General features: G+C 37.0%; 1 protein-coding gene across 8 annotated transcripts in view; it reads left to right on the top strand.

Moving 5' to 3' along the window:
* Nucleotides 1-22,416, top strand: part of rptor (regulatory associated protein of MTOR, complex 1) — a 199,497-nt gene that overhangs the window by 14,224 nt on the left and 162,857 nt on the right. For all 8 annotated transcript variants that reach the window (XM_055157939.1, XM_020939830.2, XM_055157943.1 and 5 more), the window contains exons 3-4: nt 3,568-3,670; nt 6,244-6,326. In XM_055157939.1, coding sequence (XP_055013914.1) covers nt 3,568-3,670; nt 6,244-6,326 — 186 coding nt within the window. The remainder of the gene's footprint in view (nt 1-3,567; nt 3,671-6,243; nt 6,327-22,416) is intronic.

Below are 22,416 nucleotides of genomic sequence, written 5' to 3'. Positions count from 1 at the left end.
TTTAACTGTAAAAAAAAAAAAGTTTTAGTTTATATCTCTGTAATTACTGGGACTATCCACATGAAACACCGACACAAGGTTCAGTGTCTTCTGTCTAGAAAAATAATCTAAAGGTGTCATTTTTGTTTTTACTTGTTTTAATGTAGTGGCAAACTTGCAGGCACAATAACAAATGTGAATACAACTTATTGAGTAATGTGAATATGTTGTGAAGATACTGTATTATGCTAAATTGAGCTATTTCACTTCTCTGGGGTAAGTGCTAACACATTTAGATCACCATGCTACCTTTTATTGTTTTAAAAATGTTGTATTTTAAAAATGTATTATAAGTCCCCCCTCTTCCTTCATCATAAAACAATCAGCGTATGTCCTGCTAATGAAACTATGGCACAATACATCAGGTTTGTCAAGTTGTTGTGTATAGTTTTGTATCATGTTTTTATATATTTGTATACTTGAGGGCTGAGCATTGGACAGAATCTTAGAGGTCACTGTAGAGAGGGTTTGAATAGTGTTTGGATTCTATTCATATTAACTTTATTTTTTTATCACAGCAAAAAGGAGTGAGAATTTAAACTATCTGCTTTTCATAGAATTGACCAGTATTTGTAAATGAAAATTATTTATAGTTTACACATACAGAAATACCCCAAATTTATTCTAGTTCATTTATTTCTATGCTGCCTTCTTTATGACTTCTGAGGCCAGAGTTGAGGCAATCAGGATCAAATTTGTCCCTGTTCCAGCTCTGTAACGGCATCTATCTGTAAAATACAGTCTGAGTGGTTCAGAGGCGAGTATATTGCTTTTGGCCCAAAGACACTCCGTAAATCAAACAGGACTTTTTGAGTAATGGAGCTGTCCCTTCACTTTGTATGAGAGTTATTATTACCGTAAATCACAGTGTAATTGGGCACAGAACTTGAACACGAATGCCAGTAGCAGGTCAGGTTCTTGGCACACATGGTCTTGGCAGGAAAAGTTCTTTGGATATGTCTGGTAAAAATAACTCATCTACGTGACTGATTCATATTAATTCCTTGCACTTGTCATTTTGGACAAATATTAGAAAGCCTTTTTAACAGTTTGTTGGCTCTGTTTTTTGTCAGGGTTTGCATTTTATCCCTGATGCTCTTCTTGACGTAGCCAATGGCATCCCATAGACACAACAACATTGTGCCTTGAACTGGTTATAGCAGTTGTTGTACCTGTCACCAAAAATGCTAAATAAACAATGCCTCCTCTTAAGTATTGCAATACTAATAATCTAAACTCTAAGAATATTTGTGTTGAATTCTTATCAATTCTAAAGCCCTTTGAAGGTGCATTATGTAACTTTTGTGGTGGGGGTCTACCACCTGCTTAACCAGCCATTTCTTTCTATTTTCTGCTTGAATCCAAAAGGGCATTGAGTGCAAAGCCTCCTGTATGCACAAATCACTGCTACTTTGTAACACGTGTCTCTCAAATGCAGGCAGTCAAAATTAAATTGCTTCCTGGTTGCACAGAAAAATGTATATTTAATAGCTCTTGTAATAACAATATTGCAGTATTGTGAAAAGCGCTATATAAATAAAGACTTACTTAAACAAATCCCCATGAATGACAACTACATTTTGAACATTTACATGACCAGTAAAAATCAGATTCTTGGTGTTTGCACATAGAAATCTGCTGTATTTGAAAAAAGTACAATTAATTTAATAATAACATTTTCAAAGTTTAAACTTTTCTCTTGGATTTTAGTCTTTGCCACAGCCTTAGTTTTGATTTTTGCTTAATTTTCCTTGTCAAAACCTGCACAATTGTGAAAAATTAGAACAAAACAAAAGAAAACAAAATAGATTACTCACATCAGATGTAACTGTTTACATGATATTTCAATAGCTAACTCCAGAAAATAAATGATAAATGATCAAATTGTTGGTGTACATGTAATCATAGACATTGACAGGTTCAGTGTAATCAGACATAAAATGTGTGCGTCTAGTCACAGGTCAGATGCAATAGGTCATTGGAGAAGTACAGCAGATTGGAGTGTTGCGTGTGATGCCTCATGTTAACGGGTACACACCTTTAACGATTTTTGTCCTGCTGCGCCCCACTGGCACACTGACCTTTTTCCGGTCAGCAGGGATTCTCCGGCTGCTTTAATTACCTCCATAACAGCACTCCTCGGAAAAGCAAACTTATCCAGCGAAGACACATAACCCAGTTTACACACAACCTGACCTCCATAGACCCTCTCCACCCACACACTCGGTCTCTCCTGATAAAGGTTATCTCCAGCATCTATTGACCCACATGTACTGCACGTGGATGGGATCGCATGGCACCAGGACTCACCACACTGTAAATATTATATAAATATATCTATATTCAATCTCATAGTGGTTAATGTTTGAGACATTTCACATGCTCTACACATTCACAGATAAACCTTGAAATGTTTTTGTGTGCTTTTGTAGGACATACTGTAGTATCTGTATTTTATTAAACATATATTAAGGATATGCAAGTCCAATTTTTTTATAATAAAAGACTTTTTAATGGAGTTGGAGTTGGAGTTGCTTTAGATTTTTCTGTTGTTAAGTGTTCCTGCTGTAATCCTGAATTTAACCTGCCCTGATATTTTATCAAACCGCTGAGGCACTCATCTTTCTAGTCTCTGTTTTTTAATGAACAAAAACATATTTGCCAAGAAAAATAAAAAAGTTGCAATTGCTATTTTAACAATGATGCATCATTGGTTAAGAGTTTAGGCAATTATTTTATTTTTCAGAAATGATCAACTGACACACTTATAGTTTAGTTTATTACCAAAAAGACTGATTAAAAATAAAATGAACAAAAACATCTATTGTAATCTCCCAAACAAGAGTACAAGGATTATTCTGCTGTTTTTTCATTAAAAGTTTAGGATCCAGTCATGTTTTGGGCAACACATGAACCTCAACCACTTACAGGCACATTGTACATTGATAAAATATTGTCTCATTAGCGTCAAAATAATAATAATAATAAAAAAAAATCTCTTTATTTTTGTCACTATGGCTCATCCCCATTTCAGTGACGTCTCTTTGACCTGTGATTTGTGATGGTGTGTGTTTGTTGGAACGTGCCCAGACTCTGTACATTCATTACACTGTGTGAGCTCATGCTGCCGTTTTCAATTACTCTTTAACACATGGAACTATACAGCATCCTAAGGTACACTTCTCGATTATTGGTCAATTGAATGTCATATTTTGACGTCAGTAGCTGCTTATACAATTTATCTGTACTGGGGCCTTTATGGTTAAGGTTATTTTTATTGTCCCCATAGGAAAATTTTTCGTCAGCATTTGACCCATCCTTCAGACTGCTTACCATTTCACTCTTTCCATTTACCAACCTACCTAAAGAGGGAGAGAATTTTACATGAGCAGAGAAGGTTGAATATTGAACTTAAAGATGCACCAAGTGACCCCATTTATTCATTTTAACATTTATAATATGATTGTAATAGACACATGTATATTTGGCCTTCAAATGATGATCTTGTGTGCGTCTCTTGTGTTTCAGATGAAGACAGTGAGTGTAGCGCTGGTGCTGTGCCTAAATGTTGGGGTGGACCCTCCTGATGTGGTCAAGACCTCCCCCTGCGCTCGCCTGGAGTGCTGGATCGGTGAGCCATTTTTTAAAATTGTACCGCAATTAACATTGCATACAAACAACATTGCATAAATATACATAAAAAGAAAAAAAAAAAAAAACATTCAAACCAAACCCACTTCTCTCCGCAGTCCAACACCTCAGTCAAGCAATGGTCCATTCCAGAGTTGAGACGTTTAGTAAAATTCTCACGTACTGCCCTGTATACTCAGGCTATAGAAAGTCCTAGTCTTATTGATGAGATATTTCAAACTTTACAAAACTGCATGTAAAATCCCTCAGTTGTCCAGGTAGAATCTATGGCAAAAGGAGAAATTCAATTTGTCATCTGGACAAAAGTTTATTTTGGTCGAATACATTTCGCAGCTCATCCAAGCTGCTTCTTCAGAATGCTGGTGAACACTGCCTTATACCTGCCTGAAGGGAGGAGCTCATTACAATGAAACTACTCTGCAACAAGTACTTGTTTACAGTTCAGTACTGTAAACAAGCAGTTTCATTGTTGTTGGCTTCTCTCTTCAGGCAGATATAAGGCAGTCTCCACCAGCATTTTGACCAAAACTGAAGAAACTATTTTGGTTGAATATGTTTTCAGCTCATCCAAACTAACTTTTGTCCAGTTGACAAATTGAATTTCTCCTTTTGCCATTTACAAAACTGCATGAAGCACTAAGAGTGTTACTAATGGTGAACCATGGTAATGTAAAAGCTACCACTACATTAAGTTCCAATCGCCCACACTTTGTAATAATAATAAGCATATTCACTTGAAGAGGTGTAAGTATATTCTCATAAGATGCAAACAGAATCATTTAAGGGACATAATTGGGAACAGTTTTACTGTTTTTAGCTGGTGAATGTGCATTTTTCTTTTCGATACCCAATGTACAGTATTAGGTGGGGTCTCTTTTAATAGGTAGTGACCAGCTAAATAGTTTGATTTGCATCACTAATAAGACAACTATGAACAAGTTTATCCTTTTAAAAATATATTTAAAAATAAACCTTTGAAAACATACTGGATTATATCAAAGTAGTGTTCAATAGTTAATCATGGTAGTAAGGGCTTGGTCTTGACTATTTATTACTTTTGCCTGTTTGAGATATTTTTACCCTCCCTGTCTGCTGGGAGCTGTGTCATCTAGGGGCAAAGCAGAGTGCACCAAAATCACAGTGGCTTCTGCATGTGCAGGATGGTTTTGTTCAGGTCCCCAAGGACTTTTCAACTTGTGGAGAGAACATTAAAAACCCCACACAATTCTAAAAGTTTCTAAAAGTGAACAAGCTTTTTAGAGATGCTGTCAACACACTTTTTAGAGGATGTCTGTGTAATCCCTCAGTGGTCCAGGTTGAAAAAAGAAAATTTGTTCAACTGGGCAAAAGTTTGAGTGAAGACATTTCCCCGCTCATCCAAGTGGCTTCTTCATTTCTGTAAAACTTTAAAAACTTTTGTCCAGTTGACAGAATAGAATTTTCATTTGCTATTTGCAACACTTTTTGGAGGTGTAACAAAATATCTCCATGGTATACACAATAATCTATGCAATATAAAAATGTGCATGTAACCTGGACCAAAAAATACTGCACTTGTGTCATTGAGCAGGATACTTCACCCACCCATTTATGAATGCTGTGTGTGTGGGGGCAGCTTTCATCAGAGCAGCTATGGCCACAGAAGCAGTTTAACACAAGATTAAGATTTTCAAATAAATCCTTTTCACAGTGTAAACCTAATGCTAAAATTATTTGACTTTACTGCAGTTTTTTCACGCAAGCATTCTGGGATAAAAAGCTTTAATATGGTCTAGGCATCTTCAAATGTCCTGTTATGATAGTGCTCTGAGTGCATTTATCAAAACAACAGTGGTTTATTTTTCTGACTTAAGGGTATTATTTCCTCCTACATTGTCAATACCTACTCTCAGGCTGATGAGCGCTATGTGATCTGTTTGAATCTATATTTTCCATTTCTTCAAGCCATATTGATTGACTACCATCAATATTTCAACATGAGAGTTTGCTTGTAATAAAAGAGGAGTAACAGTTTATCCAAAGCGTTTGTTATATGTGCAAACCAAATTCTAAATTTAAGAGGCTGTAAAATGGTGTTTGAAACTGCATAATATAAAGTATATTTATGTATGTTAATATAATCAAACATGAACTCAGGCATCCCACACACTGTATAGAAATTTGAATTCCCAGTAGTTCCTCCGTACTCTCAATGAAGCAACAAATGGAAACGTTGCCAATTTTAAGACCTAATTATTTGAGTATCGAGACCTTTAAAATCATTGCCAAAAGCATCATCGTTAAATCAAAATGGATGAAAAAGAACAATTTTATGTTAATGAATTTACACGGAATTATTCTCTATCTGCATCTAATTAGAAAGCATTTTACTTGTGCAAACTGTTTAAAATGAACTAGTTTTGTTTTCCACATTTTTAAAGAAAATTCAAGTACAGTGACTTTAAATAACTGTAGCTAATATAAAGGTACTTTTATACATTAGTGCTTGTCTGTGAGATGATGTATGTACTGGCTCTGTACAGTTTTTCATTACCCCATTGTTTTGCCTTTTAGATCCCCTGTCGATGAGTCCTCAGAAAGCACTAGAGACCATTGGGGCAAATCTCCAGAAGCAATATGAAAACTGGCAGCCGCGGGTGAGTGGGTTCACTGCTGTGCTTTTTCATAATGATGCAAGCTCCATGTTTACCCTCTTTAAAAACTGCATCCGCTGCTGAAGCTGCTCTCACATTGGAGCACATTAGAATGAGATGAGCACCGCGTGCCAGTTTCCAATGGTCATATTGATCTCAAGTATCTGTCGTAGAGGCTATTTCAAAGTTTTTTGGATATGTTTGACAGAATATATGGTTTTAGAAGGTTCACGTATCCTAGAAAATTACACTTTTATTACTACCATTACATACAGACAAGTTCTGTTGCAAGATACCCTTTTGTGTGAAAATGTCTCCAGCCAGTTGTCAAGTAAAAGCATGTGGTTTGGAGCAGAGTTCAGACCTTGGAGGAAGACATATGAATATTTTCTATATCTTATCTCTAAGTCTTTCACGTTCATGAGATCAATGCCAAATGTATTTTTTTTAAAGAAGAAATAAAATTTAATCTAAATGAAATCACAATTTGAATGGACAAAATTTTCAAATCGCAAAGGCTGTAAAATTGTTATTCATCTATTCTATAAAAAATGCCATTCCTGTATAGACATGTTCCGAAATGTGATTTCTGCATTAGTTAGTCTTCTGCAAATATAATTGCAATTGCAAGTTTGAAAAATCAATATATTTTTCCCAAATTGTTCGACCCTAGACATACTGCCTGCTTTAATGTCATGGCAACTACCAGCTACACTTGTTTTTTTTGTTTTTTTTATGGCAATGGATGCTTTATATTTTGCTTTCTGTACAGCCTCTGGAAGGTGTGAAGGAGTAACACTAACAGCTTATACAGTTCTATTTTTAAAGTGGTGGTGCACTGTAATCTTTTTCTTATTATGTTGATTTAGTTTTTATGTTTTTGCACTGCCAATGAAACGCCCACGATTGTTGCAGCTATTTCTAGTATTTTTAACACATACATCATTTGCTCCAATACTGTTTATGTACAGTCTGAGTGCACTTGTATTCTATCCAGCAGCAGCCCTTTGCCTTGGACATTAGTAGCTTTGAGCAAGCTGTGAGTTTTTCCGCAGGCTCTTGAGTTGACTCGTCCTTCTCTCCATGGTGAGCACTGAAGCTGTTAGCTGTTAGCAAGGGCAACAATGGCCACTCAGCCAATAGCCAATAATAAACTTATTATTGTCGCAATCTCACAAAACCTTCAGAAGGTGCAGAGTTTCAAGGCGCTTTAAATGGACTCAATCAGTTGGATCCAAAGGTTTTCATCTTTCTTAAAGACTTTTACCAAATGGTATTCTGTTTAAAGTAAATATGAACCCTTTACAATTTTTGTCTTTAGACATGCCATTCTCTTGTTTAGAAGGTTCAACAGATTGAAGATAAATTTCAACTCTATCCATGGAGGTAAGTAGCACTAGGCCAAATTACAAGTCATGTTTGTGACAAGGCAACCCCACTCATAATAAGTAAGGGATTTTGACTAATTTGTTCTATGATATACTGTGGTTTATTCCTGTAATAGTGATATTTTCATGGACGCAATGGAGATTTAGGCCAAATTTCCATCATGACTTTTTTCGTACCCAGGCTTAGGACTAGCACTAATGTGATCTTGGCCTTTTCTGAATCAACCGAATAAGTGGCTGATTTCTTAGTGTCCATGTTGAGTGAAGATTTTATTTTGCTACAAGATTTTTATTATGCTACAATCTTTCTTTATGCTTTGGTCTGTGGCATGAGACAATTTCTGAATGGATAGCATAACTCTTATAGGTATAGTATTGCCAATATCCCAGTAGCCCTTTCCTCTTTCCATAATGTCTCTAAAACAAAGGCTTCAGTGCCTCCAACTTGTGGGTGAATTACTGTGTTAAGATGTATACATTTTCTCATTAAAGCATTATTTAGGAAAACAGGAATTAACAGGTGGATTGGTGCTGAGTATCAAGTAGCTATTTTTTAGTTCTAGTTTTGTCAGATATTTACCCTCTAGGAGGCCACGGGCAAATGGTAAGCAAACACTTCGATGCCCCAAGCTAAAAAGCAGTTTTGTTATAATGTTGGGTTTTGTTATAATGTTGGTTTTGTAGTAAATGTTAAGTTTCACAACATTAACAGTTGCAGCTGATACTTATTAATTTGTTAAAAAGTGAATTAGAGCCAAAGTCAGTGGAGCTGGAAATGCGCCCATGTTCGCTTCCTATTTGGAACCTGGTGGCTAGTGGGCTAAATATATACATTTATATATAGTCTGTGGTTATAACATGTAAGCCAACCTTCACAAAGCCATATCTATTTTTTTCCTGACTTCATGAAAAGCGGTTGCTGACGTCCTTGTTTTTTTTTTTTCTTTTTTTTTGAACACATCTGTGGTTTTTTGACCTTTTCCTCATCTTCATTTCTGTTAGAACATCAAAGTGATTCTTCTGCAGAGGGTCCCCAGTGTCCACCCTGCTCCAATATCTCTTTCAAACCCCTGGACCTAACCCTTTGGTCTTTCATTATGTAATAAATGTCTATAGTTATCACACTTTTATAGTTGAATAGATTTTTTCCCCCACAGATCAATCAGTTAATCAATGATGTGTAGTTATTTATATTGCACATTTTGTTGTCCATTTTCAACATCTTTGGTACAAACTATGAAAGAACATAACAATGTAAAGATTTGCTTGTCACTGGTTGATTCTGTGTTGTTTTGACCTTGTCTGCTTAGGCTTAAACTGTTTTTGTCAGCATACTTTATCACTGATCCTCACACACATTTGTATACTGCGCCTGCTTGTATTGTATGCACTTTTCTTCTATAACAGAGGCGTCCAGACTGGATTCAGCTTTGGACATTGTTTCAAAGAATCTCTTTTTCTTAAGACGTTGCCTGGGAGCGATGGAAACGTGTACCTTCTACTTGGCTTTCTCTTTGAGTGCCTCCCCTACTCCTCTATTCTCTTTCAAGCTCCGCTCCCTCGTTCTCTCTCATTCTTTGTCCGCGTTTCACCCTGTCTTCTGTGTTTTTACTACACGTTTTGTGATATATTTTGCAGGAATATTATCACTTGATGTCTACAGGCTACAAAGATGAAAAGTGACAATCTCCTTTTGTGGAATTAGCTTTAAAACTAGAGCAGTGTCCTTTGCGTTCTGGACATGTTGCAGCTGGTGTATGCGATCACGCCATGTGGTCAGTTTGTGCGATTCTTTCTTCCTTTGGTCTTATTGGTGTGACGTCCTGCTGCTTTGGCCCCTGCAGACCCCCTGCTGGACACACTCTGTATTGCATTATGTATTACACAGCTGTGCACTAGCAGAGGCTGATTAGTTTTCAGGTTATTCTCTCCCCAAATGGCACACACAGGCAGACTGAAGCAGTGAATGGCTTCTCTGCAGAGTGGGGAGTGATGTAATTTGTTATTCGACTTGACTAAATAAAGTTTATAGTTTTATTGCACAGTTCCATAACACTTGTCACTGAAGGTTAGTGATGAAATTGTAAAATGGTTGCGTTTGTTTATCCGGTCAGAGCTGCTTTTAAATTCTGCTTCGATTGGATGTCTGCAGTGGGTTTCAATCATCCAGGTAATTGTTTTTGCCTTGCATGTTTTACAGCCATATACAGAGACATTTTCATAATAGAATGGTAATTGGTAGATTTATCTGTTAGTCCATATGAAAGAAGTGTATTGTGATCACAAGCCCAGATGGGGGGTCTGACCAGAAGACAAGTTTTGCAATAAGAAAGATGTATGTGATGTGATGTTTGCTTACATGTGATTGGCTGAACAACAACTACTTATCTATTATCAACTACTTATGGTAATTTTTATATTATTCTACTGATATGCGTCAAGTTTAACTCAGATACATGTGCATTGCAAAATTACTTGTGGATGTTCTGCCACCTGATGTCTCCATGGAAATGTTTTTGCTTTGTCTAGAATGTTCCACAGCATATCCTATCTATGTTCCTATCTGTTAAAAGGGAGACAAGCAGCTTACATCACTATGCTACATTACAGTTCACATCTATGGAGAGGCGCCCCTATTCACAGAAGGAATCATTGTATTTTTGAGTTATAGAAACACCCATAATCAATAAATGCTATATGCGTATGTTTAATGTCATACCATGGTACATTCCAGGCAAAACAATAGCATCTCCATGGAGACAAGCAGGTGGCGGACCTTCCACCAGAAAAGCTGCAGAGTGCACCATTAAGTAAAGGCAGAATGAAATAGGACTGGGTACATTTTTGGTATCAGCACCACTGTTTCAGTACCCACTGATGTATTATCATTATTTAAAACAACAAAACAAAACTACAATGATCATAAATTATGTAAAGAAAAACTTAGCACATTTTATTATTTGTCTGTTGCAAAACTGCCCAACTGCTCTCCCACCACACACCAAAACCTAAAAGAAAAATCTTGTTTTAGCACACGTTTTTGGTCTCCAGCCCTAATGAGATGTATATAAAATAATGTGCATTCCATATTGAACATTATAATTTGCATGTTTCCATCTAATGCTGGCAGTGAGAATCTGGTTTTCACAAGAGCCAACACTGAATGAATCTGAAATAAGACGTGAAGAAATGATATCATTTAGTAGAATAAAGTGGGTCAGATGTATATTAATATCTCTACCAGCTCCACACCAGTGATTCCAAATGGCTGTGTAAACACACACCTGTCTATAAGCAGGACAGTTCATTATGACGTGACTGCCTTTAAAGACTGCCCTCATCTGTGCAATCATTCCAATCCTATTTAAGTCACATTGACGTTTAGCATTCGGGAAGCAGCAGGCCCAAGCGGAAACCTGCTAATGATCTCCCTTTTGCTCTCAGCCCAACAGGAGCCTCAGTGAAAACCATTAACCCTGTGAGAAGAGTTATGAACATCCAACCAATACATCCATAAACAACATGCGTACATAAGGAGGGAGGGCTGCATATCTGGTCTACTGCTGTGAAATAAAGTGGCACAATCGTTATCGATCTAAATCCTCATAAATATCTCACAGACATATCCAATTTCAGTTTTAAGTAAGGTTTTAGTTTTTTTCTTCAGAATTAGCAGAAACTAATTGTGGTTGTTTAGATCATGTAATCTAGTATAAGCTTAAATTTTAACCCCGAGATGAAAGTAGATTGCATGGTGGTAGCAAGTCGGTCAGTTAATGCGCCTGTAATGTGTTTTATTGATCGTTGCTCCGAGGATCAGAAAGTTAATCTCTGGTTTGTGGCATGTGCCTTCATTAGCGGAGAGATATGTTAAGTCAAACCTCTTAGATAAGAAGAACGAATTAAATCCTCAGAGTATTAAATAGTGAAGACCTTAGCAAGTATCGGTTTGCTCATTTGCATATGAGAAAAAGACCAGTTTAATAATCTTTTAATTACTTTTTTACAAAGCTGTCAACTTAATCTTTTTACCCAAAGCAATGGCTGGAAGAACATGCAGGTCTACTTCCCTGCTGCAATTTGTTTGTACTTAAGTGTAATCCCAAACAGCTCTCCTAGATTCAGATGCTTGTAATGTAGCATTTGTAAGATATTAAAATAGTTTGTTTGAAGATTTGCTAAATGAGAATTGTAAATGTCTGTAAAAAATACATTTTAAACATTTATGATCAGTTCACATTTTTGCAATACTCTAACCTTAACCAAGATATACAAGCACATGATGGATTACAAAAAATATTATAACTACTACTACATTTTGCTAAGATGCGCAAAATATGTGTTTGAAATTGCCCCCAAACACTACCTTTATTCATTATCTCTAACAGTTGATATAAGCAATGTGTAGAGATGACTTGACATGATTAAGTCCTATGTAATTGGTCCCAAAGGAAATATAGCACTGACTTTTTTGACATTTTTATTATATAATGCACACTGTAATATTATGTAACTCCCAAGTCTCCAAAACAACAGCAGATGCTATTAGCCATTATGAGCATCACACTCTGTTTACACCAAGACAAAGATCACATTATGTTATCTACTGTCATGATACTGGCCCTACGTAGGACCAGTCTGTCCAGAGAGATGTAACATGACACAGGGTAAGAATGGATAAATGTGTATCTCAATAAATATTCAGTTAATGTGAAAGGGTTGAATAAACTTGCTTACATGTGCTTTATGTAATTTTTTTAGTAAAGTGCTTGTCTCTGTAGTTATTACTTTGCCTGTAATGTTGTACAGTATGACATTAAACTTCTCTATCCTCACAGAGACGAGCTGACAAGATGGAGCCCACTCAAGAATACATTTTCCTCTTGGCATTTATTAGCAGTTTGAACACTGGTAATTGAATAAATGTACTTTAAATCAGTCTAGTTTTTTCACCCCAACAAATTTACCCAAATCCTTTCAGGTCTAATATTAGCTTAGCATCAGTGCATTTCTATTATGACGGTTCCTGTCTATTCCTGTCCTGGCCTGCTATGTGTTACAATGGCATCAGGTTGGAGTTGGCTGTGTGGCTGTGGAGAGGATGCAGAGCAGGAGGAGAGCTCACAGGAGTCCAGGATGTGAGTCAGATCAGAGGACGGTGAATAAAGATACACCACCCACACCTCTTTCTTTCCCTCTCTTTCTCTTTTGCCCCCATTCTCCTCTCTCTCTTTCTCTTTCTTTTTTTTTCTCTTTCACTCACTCTCTCTCTCCCTCTTTCTCTCTTTGCTCCCCACCCCTCTCTCTCTCTCTCTCTCTCTCTCTCTCCCTCTCCCTCTCTCTCTCTCTCTCTCTCTTTCCCTCTCTCTCTCCCTCTCTCTTTTTCTGGTCTTCTGTCTTGTTTAAATCTGTATTGCTCAGGCCAGAGTCCAGAGAAGAGGTGGGCAGCAGCTACTCGTGCCATGTTTGTTGTTGAAGGAGAATGGTGCTATAGAGAGACAGGCCAGTTGGCAGGACAAGAGATTGTAGAGTAAATTAAGCTAGCAAAGTTTGTTGTTTTGGGAAAGTTTTAACACAATTCTAATGCAAAGATTTTAAATGATATGTTTTCTACGTTGCCTACCTATCTAGTCTGTGTTGTGTTTCTGACGGTAATTTAAGTCAAAGTTTAGTAATTTAGTGAGTTAAGTTTGGAGACAAATGAAAAAATCAGCTACTCCCTGTGATATATTTACATGCTAAACATTGTCCACCTTATTCTGCCCTGCTCACTTTTGCTTCTTAACGCTACTAACCTACACTTGCATTGTGGTTGGCACTTAAGGGGAATCCCATTCATTTCAATGGAGAACTATGGAAATGTCTTGCTGCTATAATATTATATAGGTTGATTCAGCAGTTCACCCTTTCTCTGTGAGGCTTGAAAACAGCTTTGCAGTCTTGTTGCTTTTGCAGCCCTATGCAAAATCACACCACTGGAATAATAATGGTGATGCCCATGGCAACTTCTGTATTAAGGTCAGCAGATTAAAATAATACATAATAAAACAATCCTGACTACTGTTTTACAAATATATCCTTAACACCTTTTCACCTTTTCATTTTCATTAGTGATCTGGTTAATTCTAGATTGCTAATTGTGGATTAAAGATGTAAAAGTCTTTTTTTGGTCCTGGTTAGTCCTGTCTTTTATCTTAAGATATTTAGGTTTGACCCTCCCCTAAAGATACACTATGTAATTTTACTGATGCTTTGACTTCTACCTGCTTGTCTCCATAGAGATGTTGCTTTGCCTGGACTATGTCACAGTACAACACTAAACATCTATCTTATAGGTGTCTTTACTGCAAAAAAATACACTGACAGACATGTATTCTTTGTGCGTGTGGGGTCGCCTCACCACAGATCTGATTTAACTTTGCTTATTTCAAGTTGTTTGAACCACCTGCTTGTCTTTTGGGAGATAAATAATTTTAATGCCATATTGTGCGAAGACTCCACACAATTCAATAACATCTCCACAGAGATGAACAGGTGGCAGACTCTACAGCAGCAAGCCAAACATTCAGAATTTAAAAGTGTCACTGGCCTGTGCTGTTCAGACCATTGAATAGTGTAATATTTTCAATTTAAAGGAACCATGTTTTGAGTGCCCATGTGTGGTCAGTGCAAACATTTGACCAGTTGCTTTTTCCACACAGATCTGACCTTGGCTTGGCTCCTTCATCACATTTTCTCATGGATGAAAGCTCACATCCTCAGGCCACTCATGCGCATCAGTGTCAAGGAAAACTGATCGAACACAGCACTGTAGGCCTGACCTCTGCATTTTTAATTTCATCCATGGAAATGAGTGTGTCTGAATGCAGAGACAGCCAATTTAAGATGTACTATGTTACTTTTCTGGTGGGGTGTTCCACCATTTACAAGATGTCATTGCTTGAATTCCTTGTAATTCCTTGAAAAACATGTCTTATATGAGCTACCTGCCTAGATCTGATCTGTAGAGGATGGAGAGATTCATTTATTTCCATATAGTTGAACATTCCAGGTAAAGCAATAACATGACTATGGAAACAAGCAGGTGGCAGACCCTTCACCTGAAAAGTTATTTACCATGTACATTTAAAATACGTAGAGCAGCAAGTAGGTGTGGGCGATATGACAAAATAAAATGTATCAGAATTATATTGCAAATCTATTCACAATACTGTAAAAACAAACAAACAAAAAAACAACAACATATATCTTCATTTTTTTCCACCAAATGCATTCAGCCCTAATGTAAAGCTTTGTTAGCCTTGGAATAGCGTCTCTTTGTAATAAGCAGGAAGCAGCTTTTGTAACAACATATTGCTAGTGTTGGGAGACAGTTTAGCACTAATGGAGACTAATATGTTTGCTGTAGTTGCTCTGATACACACTGACAGATGTAATTAAGAAGTTTGCTGATTACATTGTTCTCCTGTTTCTTTTTTAGGTTTTGAGTTACGATTATGCATTAGTTTAAGCCTTAAATTATGGGCGTGATTTCTGAATAATGTTTTCAATGTTATATCAAATGGTCTTAATTACAATGCTATATTATATTGCATTAAAGGTGGACTATGTAACTTTTTGATAGTGGTGTGGTAATGGGTTGGTATTATGCCTGGAATGTTATGTCTTCTGTACCTATATATCTTTAGGGCAGGTAACACCATCAGGCAAAGTCAGATCTGTGGAGAAGCAACCTGCTCACAGTAAAATGTTTTTTAGGGTATTTTTGAAGTATAAAGACACCTGTCTGAATAAATGCAAGATAGATAAGTTTATCTTCAGCCCATATTACGCAACTCGTTTAAACACCGTATACCCTCACTGGAATCATTTGGATAATTTTGGCTTTGGAACTGCCAATCTCTACTGAACTAAAGGTAAAAGGAGCTGTTAACTTGATAATTACCACAACATGACATCACAAGGTGGAACAGAATATTTGAGCTCTTGACAGACTAATAATGCAGGATTACTCAAACATGTGTAAATGAACCAAAACACAACTTCAGGTTTTTGAGAAGGTTACAACACTCTAACATGGCTTAAAGAGTCAATTTTGCATCATATGGGACCTTCAATGCCATACTGTAGAACATTACAGGGAAGCAATAACATCTCAAAGGAGACAAGCGTATGGCGGACCTGCCCCTCTTCTTTCTAAAGTGGCTTCCAATTACACACTTAGTTGATTGTAATATCAGTCTTTAAGTCTTCTCATTAGTACCAGCTAGGGCGTCAATATGGCACAACACTCTGGCCCTTGCGTGCGTGGTCAGCAGCAATTTCCCAGAATCCCACACTGCTAATAATGCTGTTTTCAGTCACTTTCCGCCTTTCTCCACTGTCCTTTCTATGGAGCCTGATTGCTGCTGAGTGCAGGGACCTCCACCTCTCACTCTAATTAGTGGGACAGCTGTCTGCAGATAGTTAGAGTGGCCTCATAGCCGCGCAGTGCAAAGATAATGGTTGTGTGCTCCCTCTAATAGCCTATGTAGCACACTGTGGGATAGTTGTCTTGGTGACCTCTGCACGGCAAGTAGCATTAGCCTCTGAATAACATCATTTTATTGAGTGCTCTTTGCCCCACCGCTCATCTTTGAATGTAGGCACACTTGACCCCAAAACTTAAGAGACCATCATTATAACGACCGCCAGCCAGAAAGAATGGATGCATGGTCAGGGTTGGTTTTAGGGCTGTACACTTAGTTTAGTCCACTTTGTACATATTTAAATGGTCAATTAGCGTGAGAATTATAACTGTCTGTTGATTTGAAATATGTCTTTTGTAGTTTGAAGAAAAACAATGTAGTTACAGGCATATACTGTAGTTTTAAAGGTTCTGTACCCAGTTTTAAACCATGATTGGATGAACATGTTTTAAGACAAAGATGTTAATTTTATCTTCTTATGTACTTTAACTTCTTGGGTTCTTTTTAAAGACAATACACTTTACTGTATTGTCTTTAAAAAGAACCCAAGAAGTTAATGAACATGTTTGACCTCTGATTTTGAATCATGACAGACAACCACAGTAAGGATAAGCTCGCTTCTCATTCAACAGCTTCTCTGATTGGACAAAATAATGCCCTTGCAGTTACTTTAGTCTCATCCAAGAAAATGCCATTTGAAATGCTTGACATTTTTCCAGTCTCTTTTTTGATACTCACTTCATGGTGTAAAGGGCATTTACTTGAACTAAAAGAAATAAAAGTCTGGCACAGAACCTTTAAAGGACAATGAAGTTAAAGTGTGCAAGTTTAGAAGTTATGAAATACACTGTATCAGTCTATTGCTGGGCTTCTGCTGACATGACAAGTTAAAGGTGCACTGTGGAACTTTTCAGGTGGAGGTTATGCCTTTTTTTTTTTTTTTTTTTCTTTAGGGAGATGTTATTGCTTTGCTTGGTATCTTCCACAGTATGGTATTAAAAGTCTGTTCAGCTTTTGATTCAGTAGAGGTGATTTTATTGTAAATTTTTTTATGTACCTTTAAGAACATGCATTTTTGTGTAAGCGGGCCCACCTCTCCACCGAACTGATTTGTATCTTGATCTGTTTGTCTCCATGGAGATAAGTCGAATGCCTTAGGACCCGTCCATTAGTACGTATTTGAGTCGTTTTCGTTGCGAATGCAGTGTTCGTCCACACTAATCCGATTGAAAATGGCTCCAGACAGAAAGACCTGGTGCCACCAGCTCCCACAAATTCATTTGAGTACGGATTTGATCCGGTACTGTGTGGACACCTGAACATGCTGAGCTGCTGAAATGCTGATGTAGATCAATGCGCCACAAAGTAATTCACCACCAAAATGCTAAGAGGCTACAATATATGTCCATTCATATATACGGTCTATGCGTATGACCTGCAGATGTATAATCTCTGAAATGTTTCACATGAACCATGAAGCACAGAACAGACTCACCATTAGCTGAACACCCCTCTGTCACAGAAAGAACACATATAATCCATTGAGTCGTGTCCTTTAGTCTGACAGAAGCTGAACCGCATCAGCGCACACTATTGAGCTGTTTTTTGAGCGCTTACTATATGCAAATTAGTCATGCTGTTTTAAGTTTTGTTTCTGTTAAACCTTAACAACATGCTCAAAGCTGTGTGGATAGGGAAGGCTTACGGACACAGAAACGACGTGTCTGGATGCAGATCTTTTCCAATACGGTGATACGGTAGTATGGTGATACAGTGATTTGTTTCAGTGTAACCGTAGTCTAAGTGTGAAACATTGCAGACTGAACAGTTAAGGGAACATTTTTTATGGGGAAAAGTTATGCAGTGTATTTTTAACACTATCAAAGCAAATAATATTTAATACAGATGAACGATAGAAAAAAATTATATCAATAACATTTCTGTGGTCTAGTGTCTAGTGTAATAATTTTCCGGTTCAACATTTCTGAATGGACATTTGTTATTGTATAATGTTGTGAATAGGGAAACTGCCTCTTGGTATGGTATTGTATCATTCTCAAATCTGAAAACCACCAATTTACAAGTTTCAGTGTCCTGTTTACAGATAACATTTTGAGGACTTTTGCCCATCAACTATTTATTGTGTTTTGAATTATCAATAGCTATGGTAACACTGCTAGTTTTTCATTACTCTAAAACCCATGGATCGGTTGAAAAGAATTTGACTTACCATTATTCGCAATGGTACTCCCACTGTATCTCCCATCCCTCTATTACATGAATAAAAGTTTGTCTGTGAATGTAGTGAATGGAGCCTGACTCAGTGGACATGTGCCTGCAGTACAGAGCAGGGAAAGCTCCAGTTTGTGCTTTGTTGTGGTGCTAATGTACTCAGACATGCCCTTGATTCTACAGCCTCTCTCTTGTGAGTGATCAAAGCATCCACCTCCGCAGTCTCACCCTCAAGTCTGCTTCTGCGCTGCTCTGGCTGCAGTTTACATCTATAGCATGTTGAGAACATAAAGAACTTACAGGTCTGTGTGAAGTTTAAAGTGCATATGGCAGATTTTCATGTCTTTCTAATTCTTTCTTACTTTGTTTTGGGATAGTACCTGTGGTGGATATTTAAATATTTTCTTATATTTGTGAAGAAAATTTAGTAATAGTTCTAACAAGGAAGCCTTCTATCTATTAATACACAGAATTTCATCCAAATATGCAGGAGCAGTTTATGTAAAAACACATTTCAACAGAATAAATATGTCATATGATTTTGTTACTGGTTAGACAATGGTTGTTATCTATGATCCATCTATCTATGACCTATCTACATATGTCATAGCTACTGCACATGTCTAGAATGTCAAATGTACTTTAAAGGTGCGCTGTGTAACTTTCTGGTGGAGGGTCCACTACCTGCTCGTCTCCATGGAAATGTTATTGCTTTGTCTAGATTGTCCTACAGTATGGCATTGAACTTATGTATTTCCATAGAGACAAACCCACAATGCCTCCAGGCCAAGTTACCAGTCAGAGGTGACTCTAACTATAGGAATGTTTTTTTTTTTTGTATTTTTGAGCAGTAAAACACTGTAACTCAGTAAATTATGATTAATGCTATACTTGAAAAATGTTTCTGGCAAAGCAATAATATCTTAATGGAAAAACATTTGTGGGGGACACAGTGCACCTTTTAGGACATCAAAAAGTGTTATATATCACTGAAAGCATGTAGGGATTGCCTGGGTTTGGTCTTGTCCTTTATCCCTGGGCGTCATTAGAGACAGAAAGCTCTTTTTGGGATTAGAGGGTTAGCAGAGTGCCACTGGCCACACATATTTGATCATTACACTGCTCTGTGCTGCTCTCTGTACTGGCCGCTTCATTTCGGACATGTCTCCAACTCCCTGTGATCTTCCCTGTGACTCATCTTCCCCTCAGTTTTTAACAAAGCCATATTTTCCATTCTTTCACCCAGAACAAAGCTGCAAAAGTGTCTGCTTGGTATAAAACCTTCTTGCATGATTTAGCTTTGAACAATGGCCCTTTCTGCTGCTCCCCGTCTTTATGAGTTGTGTGCAAGTCATCTTTGACAATATGGCTCCATATAGAATGAATTTTCATTTACATTTTCAAATACATTTGCTGTGTTTTGCCTTTGTATGTTGCCAAACTATGATGGTTGTTTAACTTGCAAATGTAATGTAATAGCTTTTGGCTTGTAAACATATTTAAAGGGCCTATATTACACTATTTTCTGATCTATGTTATACTTGGATTTGTGATGTCATGTGGTAATACAGAAAGCGCCCCACTCTGTTTTTAGACCCCATACACCTTCCCTAGAATCATATGGATAATTTCAGTTCTGGAACTGCCAATCTTTGCTGAACTAAAAGTAAAAGGAGCTGTTAACTTGAAAACTTCTGCTTCATCACATTTTGAACATTTTGAGGTTTGGAGATGTGGAGAGACTGATAATACTCAAACATGTGTCAATGAAACAAAACACAACTCAAGATATTTGTATTTGCATTTATTTATTAAGTGGACAATGCATATTAAAAGCCAAAATAATAAGAGACAAACATGTAGGCCAGCCACATAACCCGCATAATTCATAAAACATGACAAAAGCCTACAGTACCCACATGCATTTCTCACTCATATACTATATAACACACTCATACATCATTAGTATTAAAATGTACAGTTCAGACATATACTCTCACTAATTATACATGCACAGCTTTAACATCTATTTACAGATCTATATAAAAATATGATTGCAATTCTCAGCTCTTGTGCAAAAGGTGCTCTTTATGTTCTGTTGTGTGGACAAATCTAATTGTCTAATAATAATAGCCATGATTTAAGTTGATCAGAGAAGGAGCTGAGTGTAGGCAGCTCATGTATAGTTACTGGGATGGTGTTCCAGTTTTGAGAGGTGCAGAAAGAGAATGCAGCCTGTCCAAAGGCACTTTTCCTTGATGGTATTATACAATCCCCTCTGGAGTTTGCTCTTGTTGATCTGTTCAGATTTTTTTTTTTTTTGTGGAACATGGGTCAGACCATGTACAATTTTGTACACAAGAATAGAGTCTGCAGATTTAATGTTTTTCAAGAGGTAACAAGGTTCTAGCATGGCTTAAATCTGACAAGGGTCAATTTATTCTAATATAGGACCTTTAAACTGGACAGTAAGTAAAGTAAGTGTAAAGGGAGTTAAGTATGGGGATAGACATTCCACAAATTGTTGAATCTTGTTTATGCGCTAACTGCTTTGTATGCTTTGAGTTACTCTTTTATTACACAAGTTTGTTAAATGAAAATCTATACCATACTCAGAAACAAATCTGTACTAAAACTAGCACTGAAACTAGATATTTGTAAAAGTAAAAAATAACAGAATAACACACTACAGAGCAAAGTTCGACCATTACTTTGGTCTTCATATCAAAAACTATATCAAATCTTTTCCTTAGTATCAAACTAGTATGACTTGCTAGTTAAGTGACAACACAATTAACCAGCTAAAATTTGCCAGACATTCTTAACTCGGTGTTGATGAACATAGATCGTTTTTGTTCTGAAATGACATCCAGTGACTCTTTAACTGGATCACCAATTTGCATCTAGCGTCACCCTGCTTAGTACTATCAAACCACCTTTACCGTACACTGGCATTATGCTCCGAGTAGAGATTGTAGGAAAAAAATGAAAGCGAGTTAGAGAAGAAAAGAATATATAGGAGACGAGGATAAGCGCACAAAGTACAGAGGAAGCCATTCATCACAGCCAATCCAGTAGCGCAGTGGGCCTAATGAAGACAGATGGGGGGGTTTGCTGTCACTGCTTCAAGCTTATGTCTGTATTAAGCGGTTCACCATAGGAAATAGACCTTGCACATGGAGAGGAGACACGTCCGCAACATTGAGTATGGAGGTAAACTTCCTAATTAGTAGTTTGACGCTGGAGCTTGTTCCCTTTTTGTCAACCTCGATATGTTATGTAAGAAATTCTCCTATAGGGAAAATGAGACGTCAGCTTTTCTGATTTGCACCAGTGAATTGTTTCTATATTGGAATCCTGTGGGATGCTATATATTTTTCTCCGTTTTAAAGTTACATGTTTTGTTTTTGCATAGCTTCACTTATGAATAACTACACATAATTAGCATGAGTAAAGACTTAATTCATAATAAACATATTTTTAATAAATAGTTTAGAATGAGGTTTGGTAACTACTTAATTAAGGGGCTAGTATAAGTGGTATAAGTGAATATTAATGGTGCACTATATAACTTTTCTATGTTCATTTTTCTAGTATGTCATTAAACTTCTCTTTCTCCATGGATACAAGCATCTCAGATCCCCATTCAGGTTAGATCTGTGGAGAGACAACTTTGCTCACAGTGAGAATGCATGGTTTTCAAGGTATTTTTGAGCAATAAAAACTCTTAATTGAATAAACATCTGCATATGGTTGATGCCATACTAGAACATAGAGCAGATAGAGCAATTATTTCTCCACCAGATAGGTTACCTGTACTGCACCATTAAGTAGTTATTAAACCTCAATCATTCTTGTCATGAATCAACTTTTTGTTGACGATGAATTAAGTCTTTCTTCAGGCTATTGAGTCCAAGTAGGTATTATAAAGTTTTATGTATTGGGTAACATGTGTACGAATTAAGTGAAAGTGGTATTGTATGGTTAAACTACTTTTTCCTCACA

The sequence above is a fragment of the Boleophthalmus pectinirostris genome, unplaced genomic scaffold (assembly GCF_026225935.1).
Source record: "Boleophthalmus pectinirostris isolate CB_2022bp ecotype Guang Dong unplaced genomic scaffold, ASM2622593v1 HiC_scaffold_22, whole genome shotgun sequence".
In the NCBI taxonomy this organism is placed as follows: Eukaryota; Metazoa; Chordata; class Actinopteri; order Gobiiformes; family Gobiidae; genus Boleophthalmus; species Boleophthalmus pectinirostris.
The sequence above is the reverse complement of the archived record's forward strand: the minus strand, read 5'-3'. Positions and strand labels throughout refer to the sequence as shown.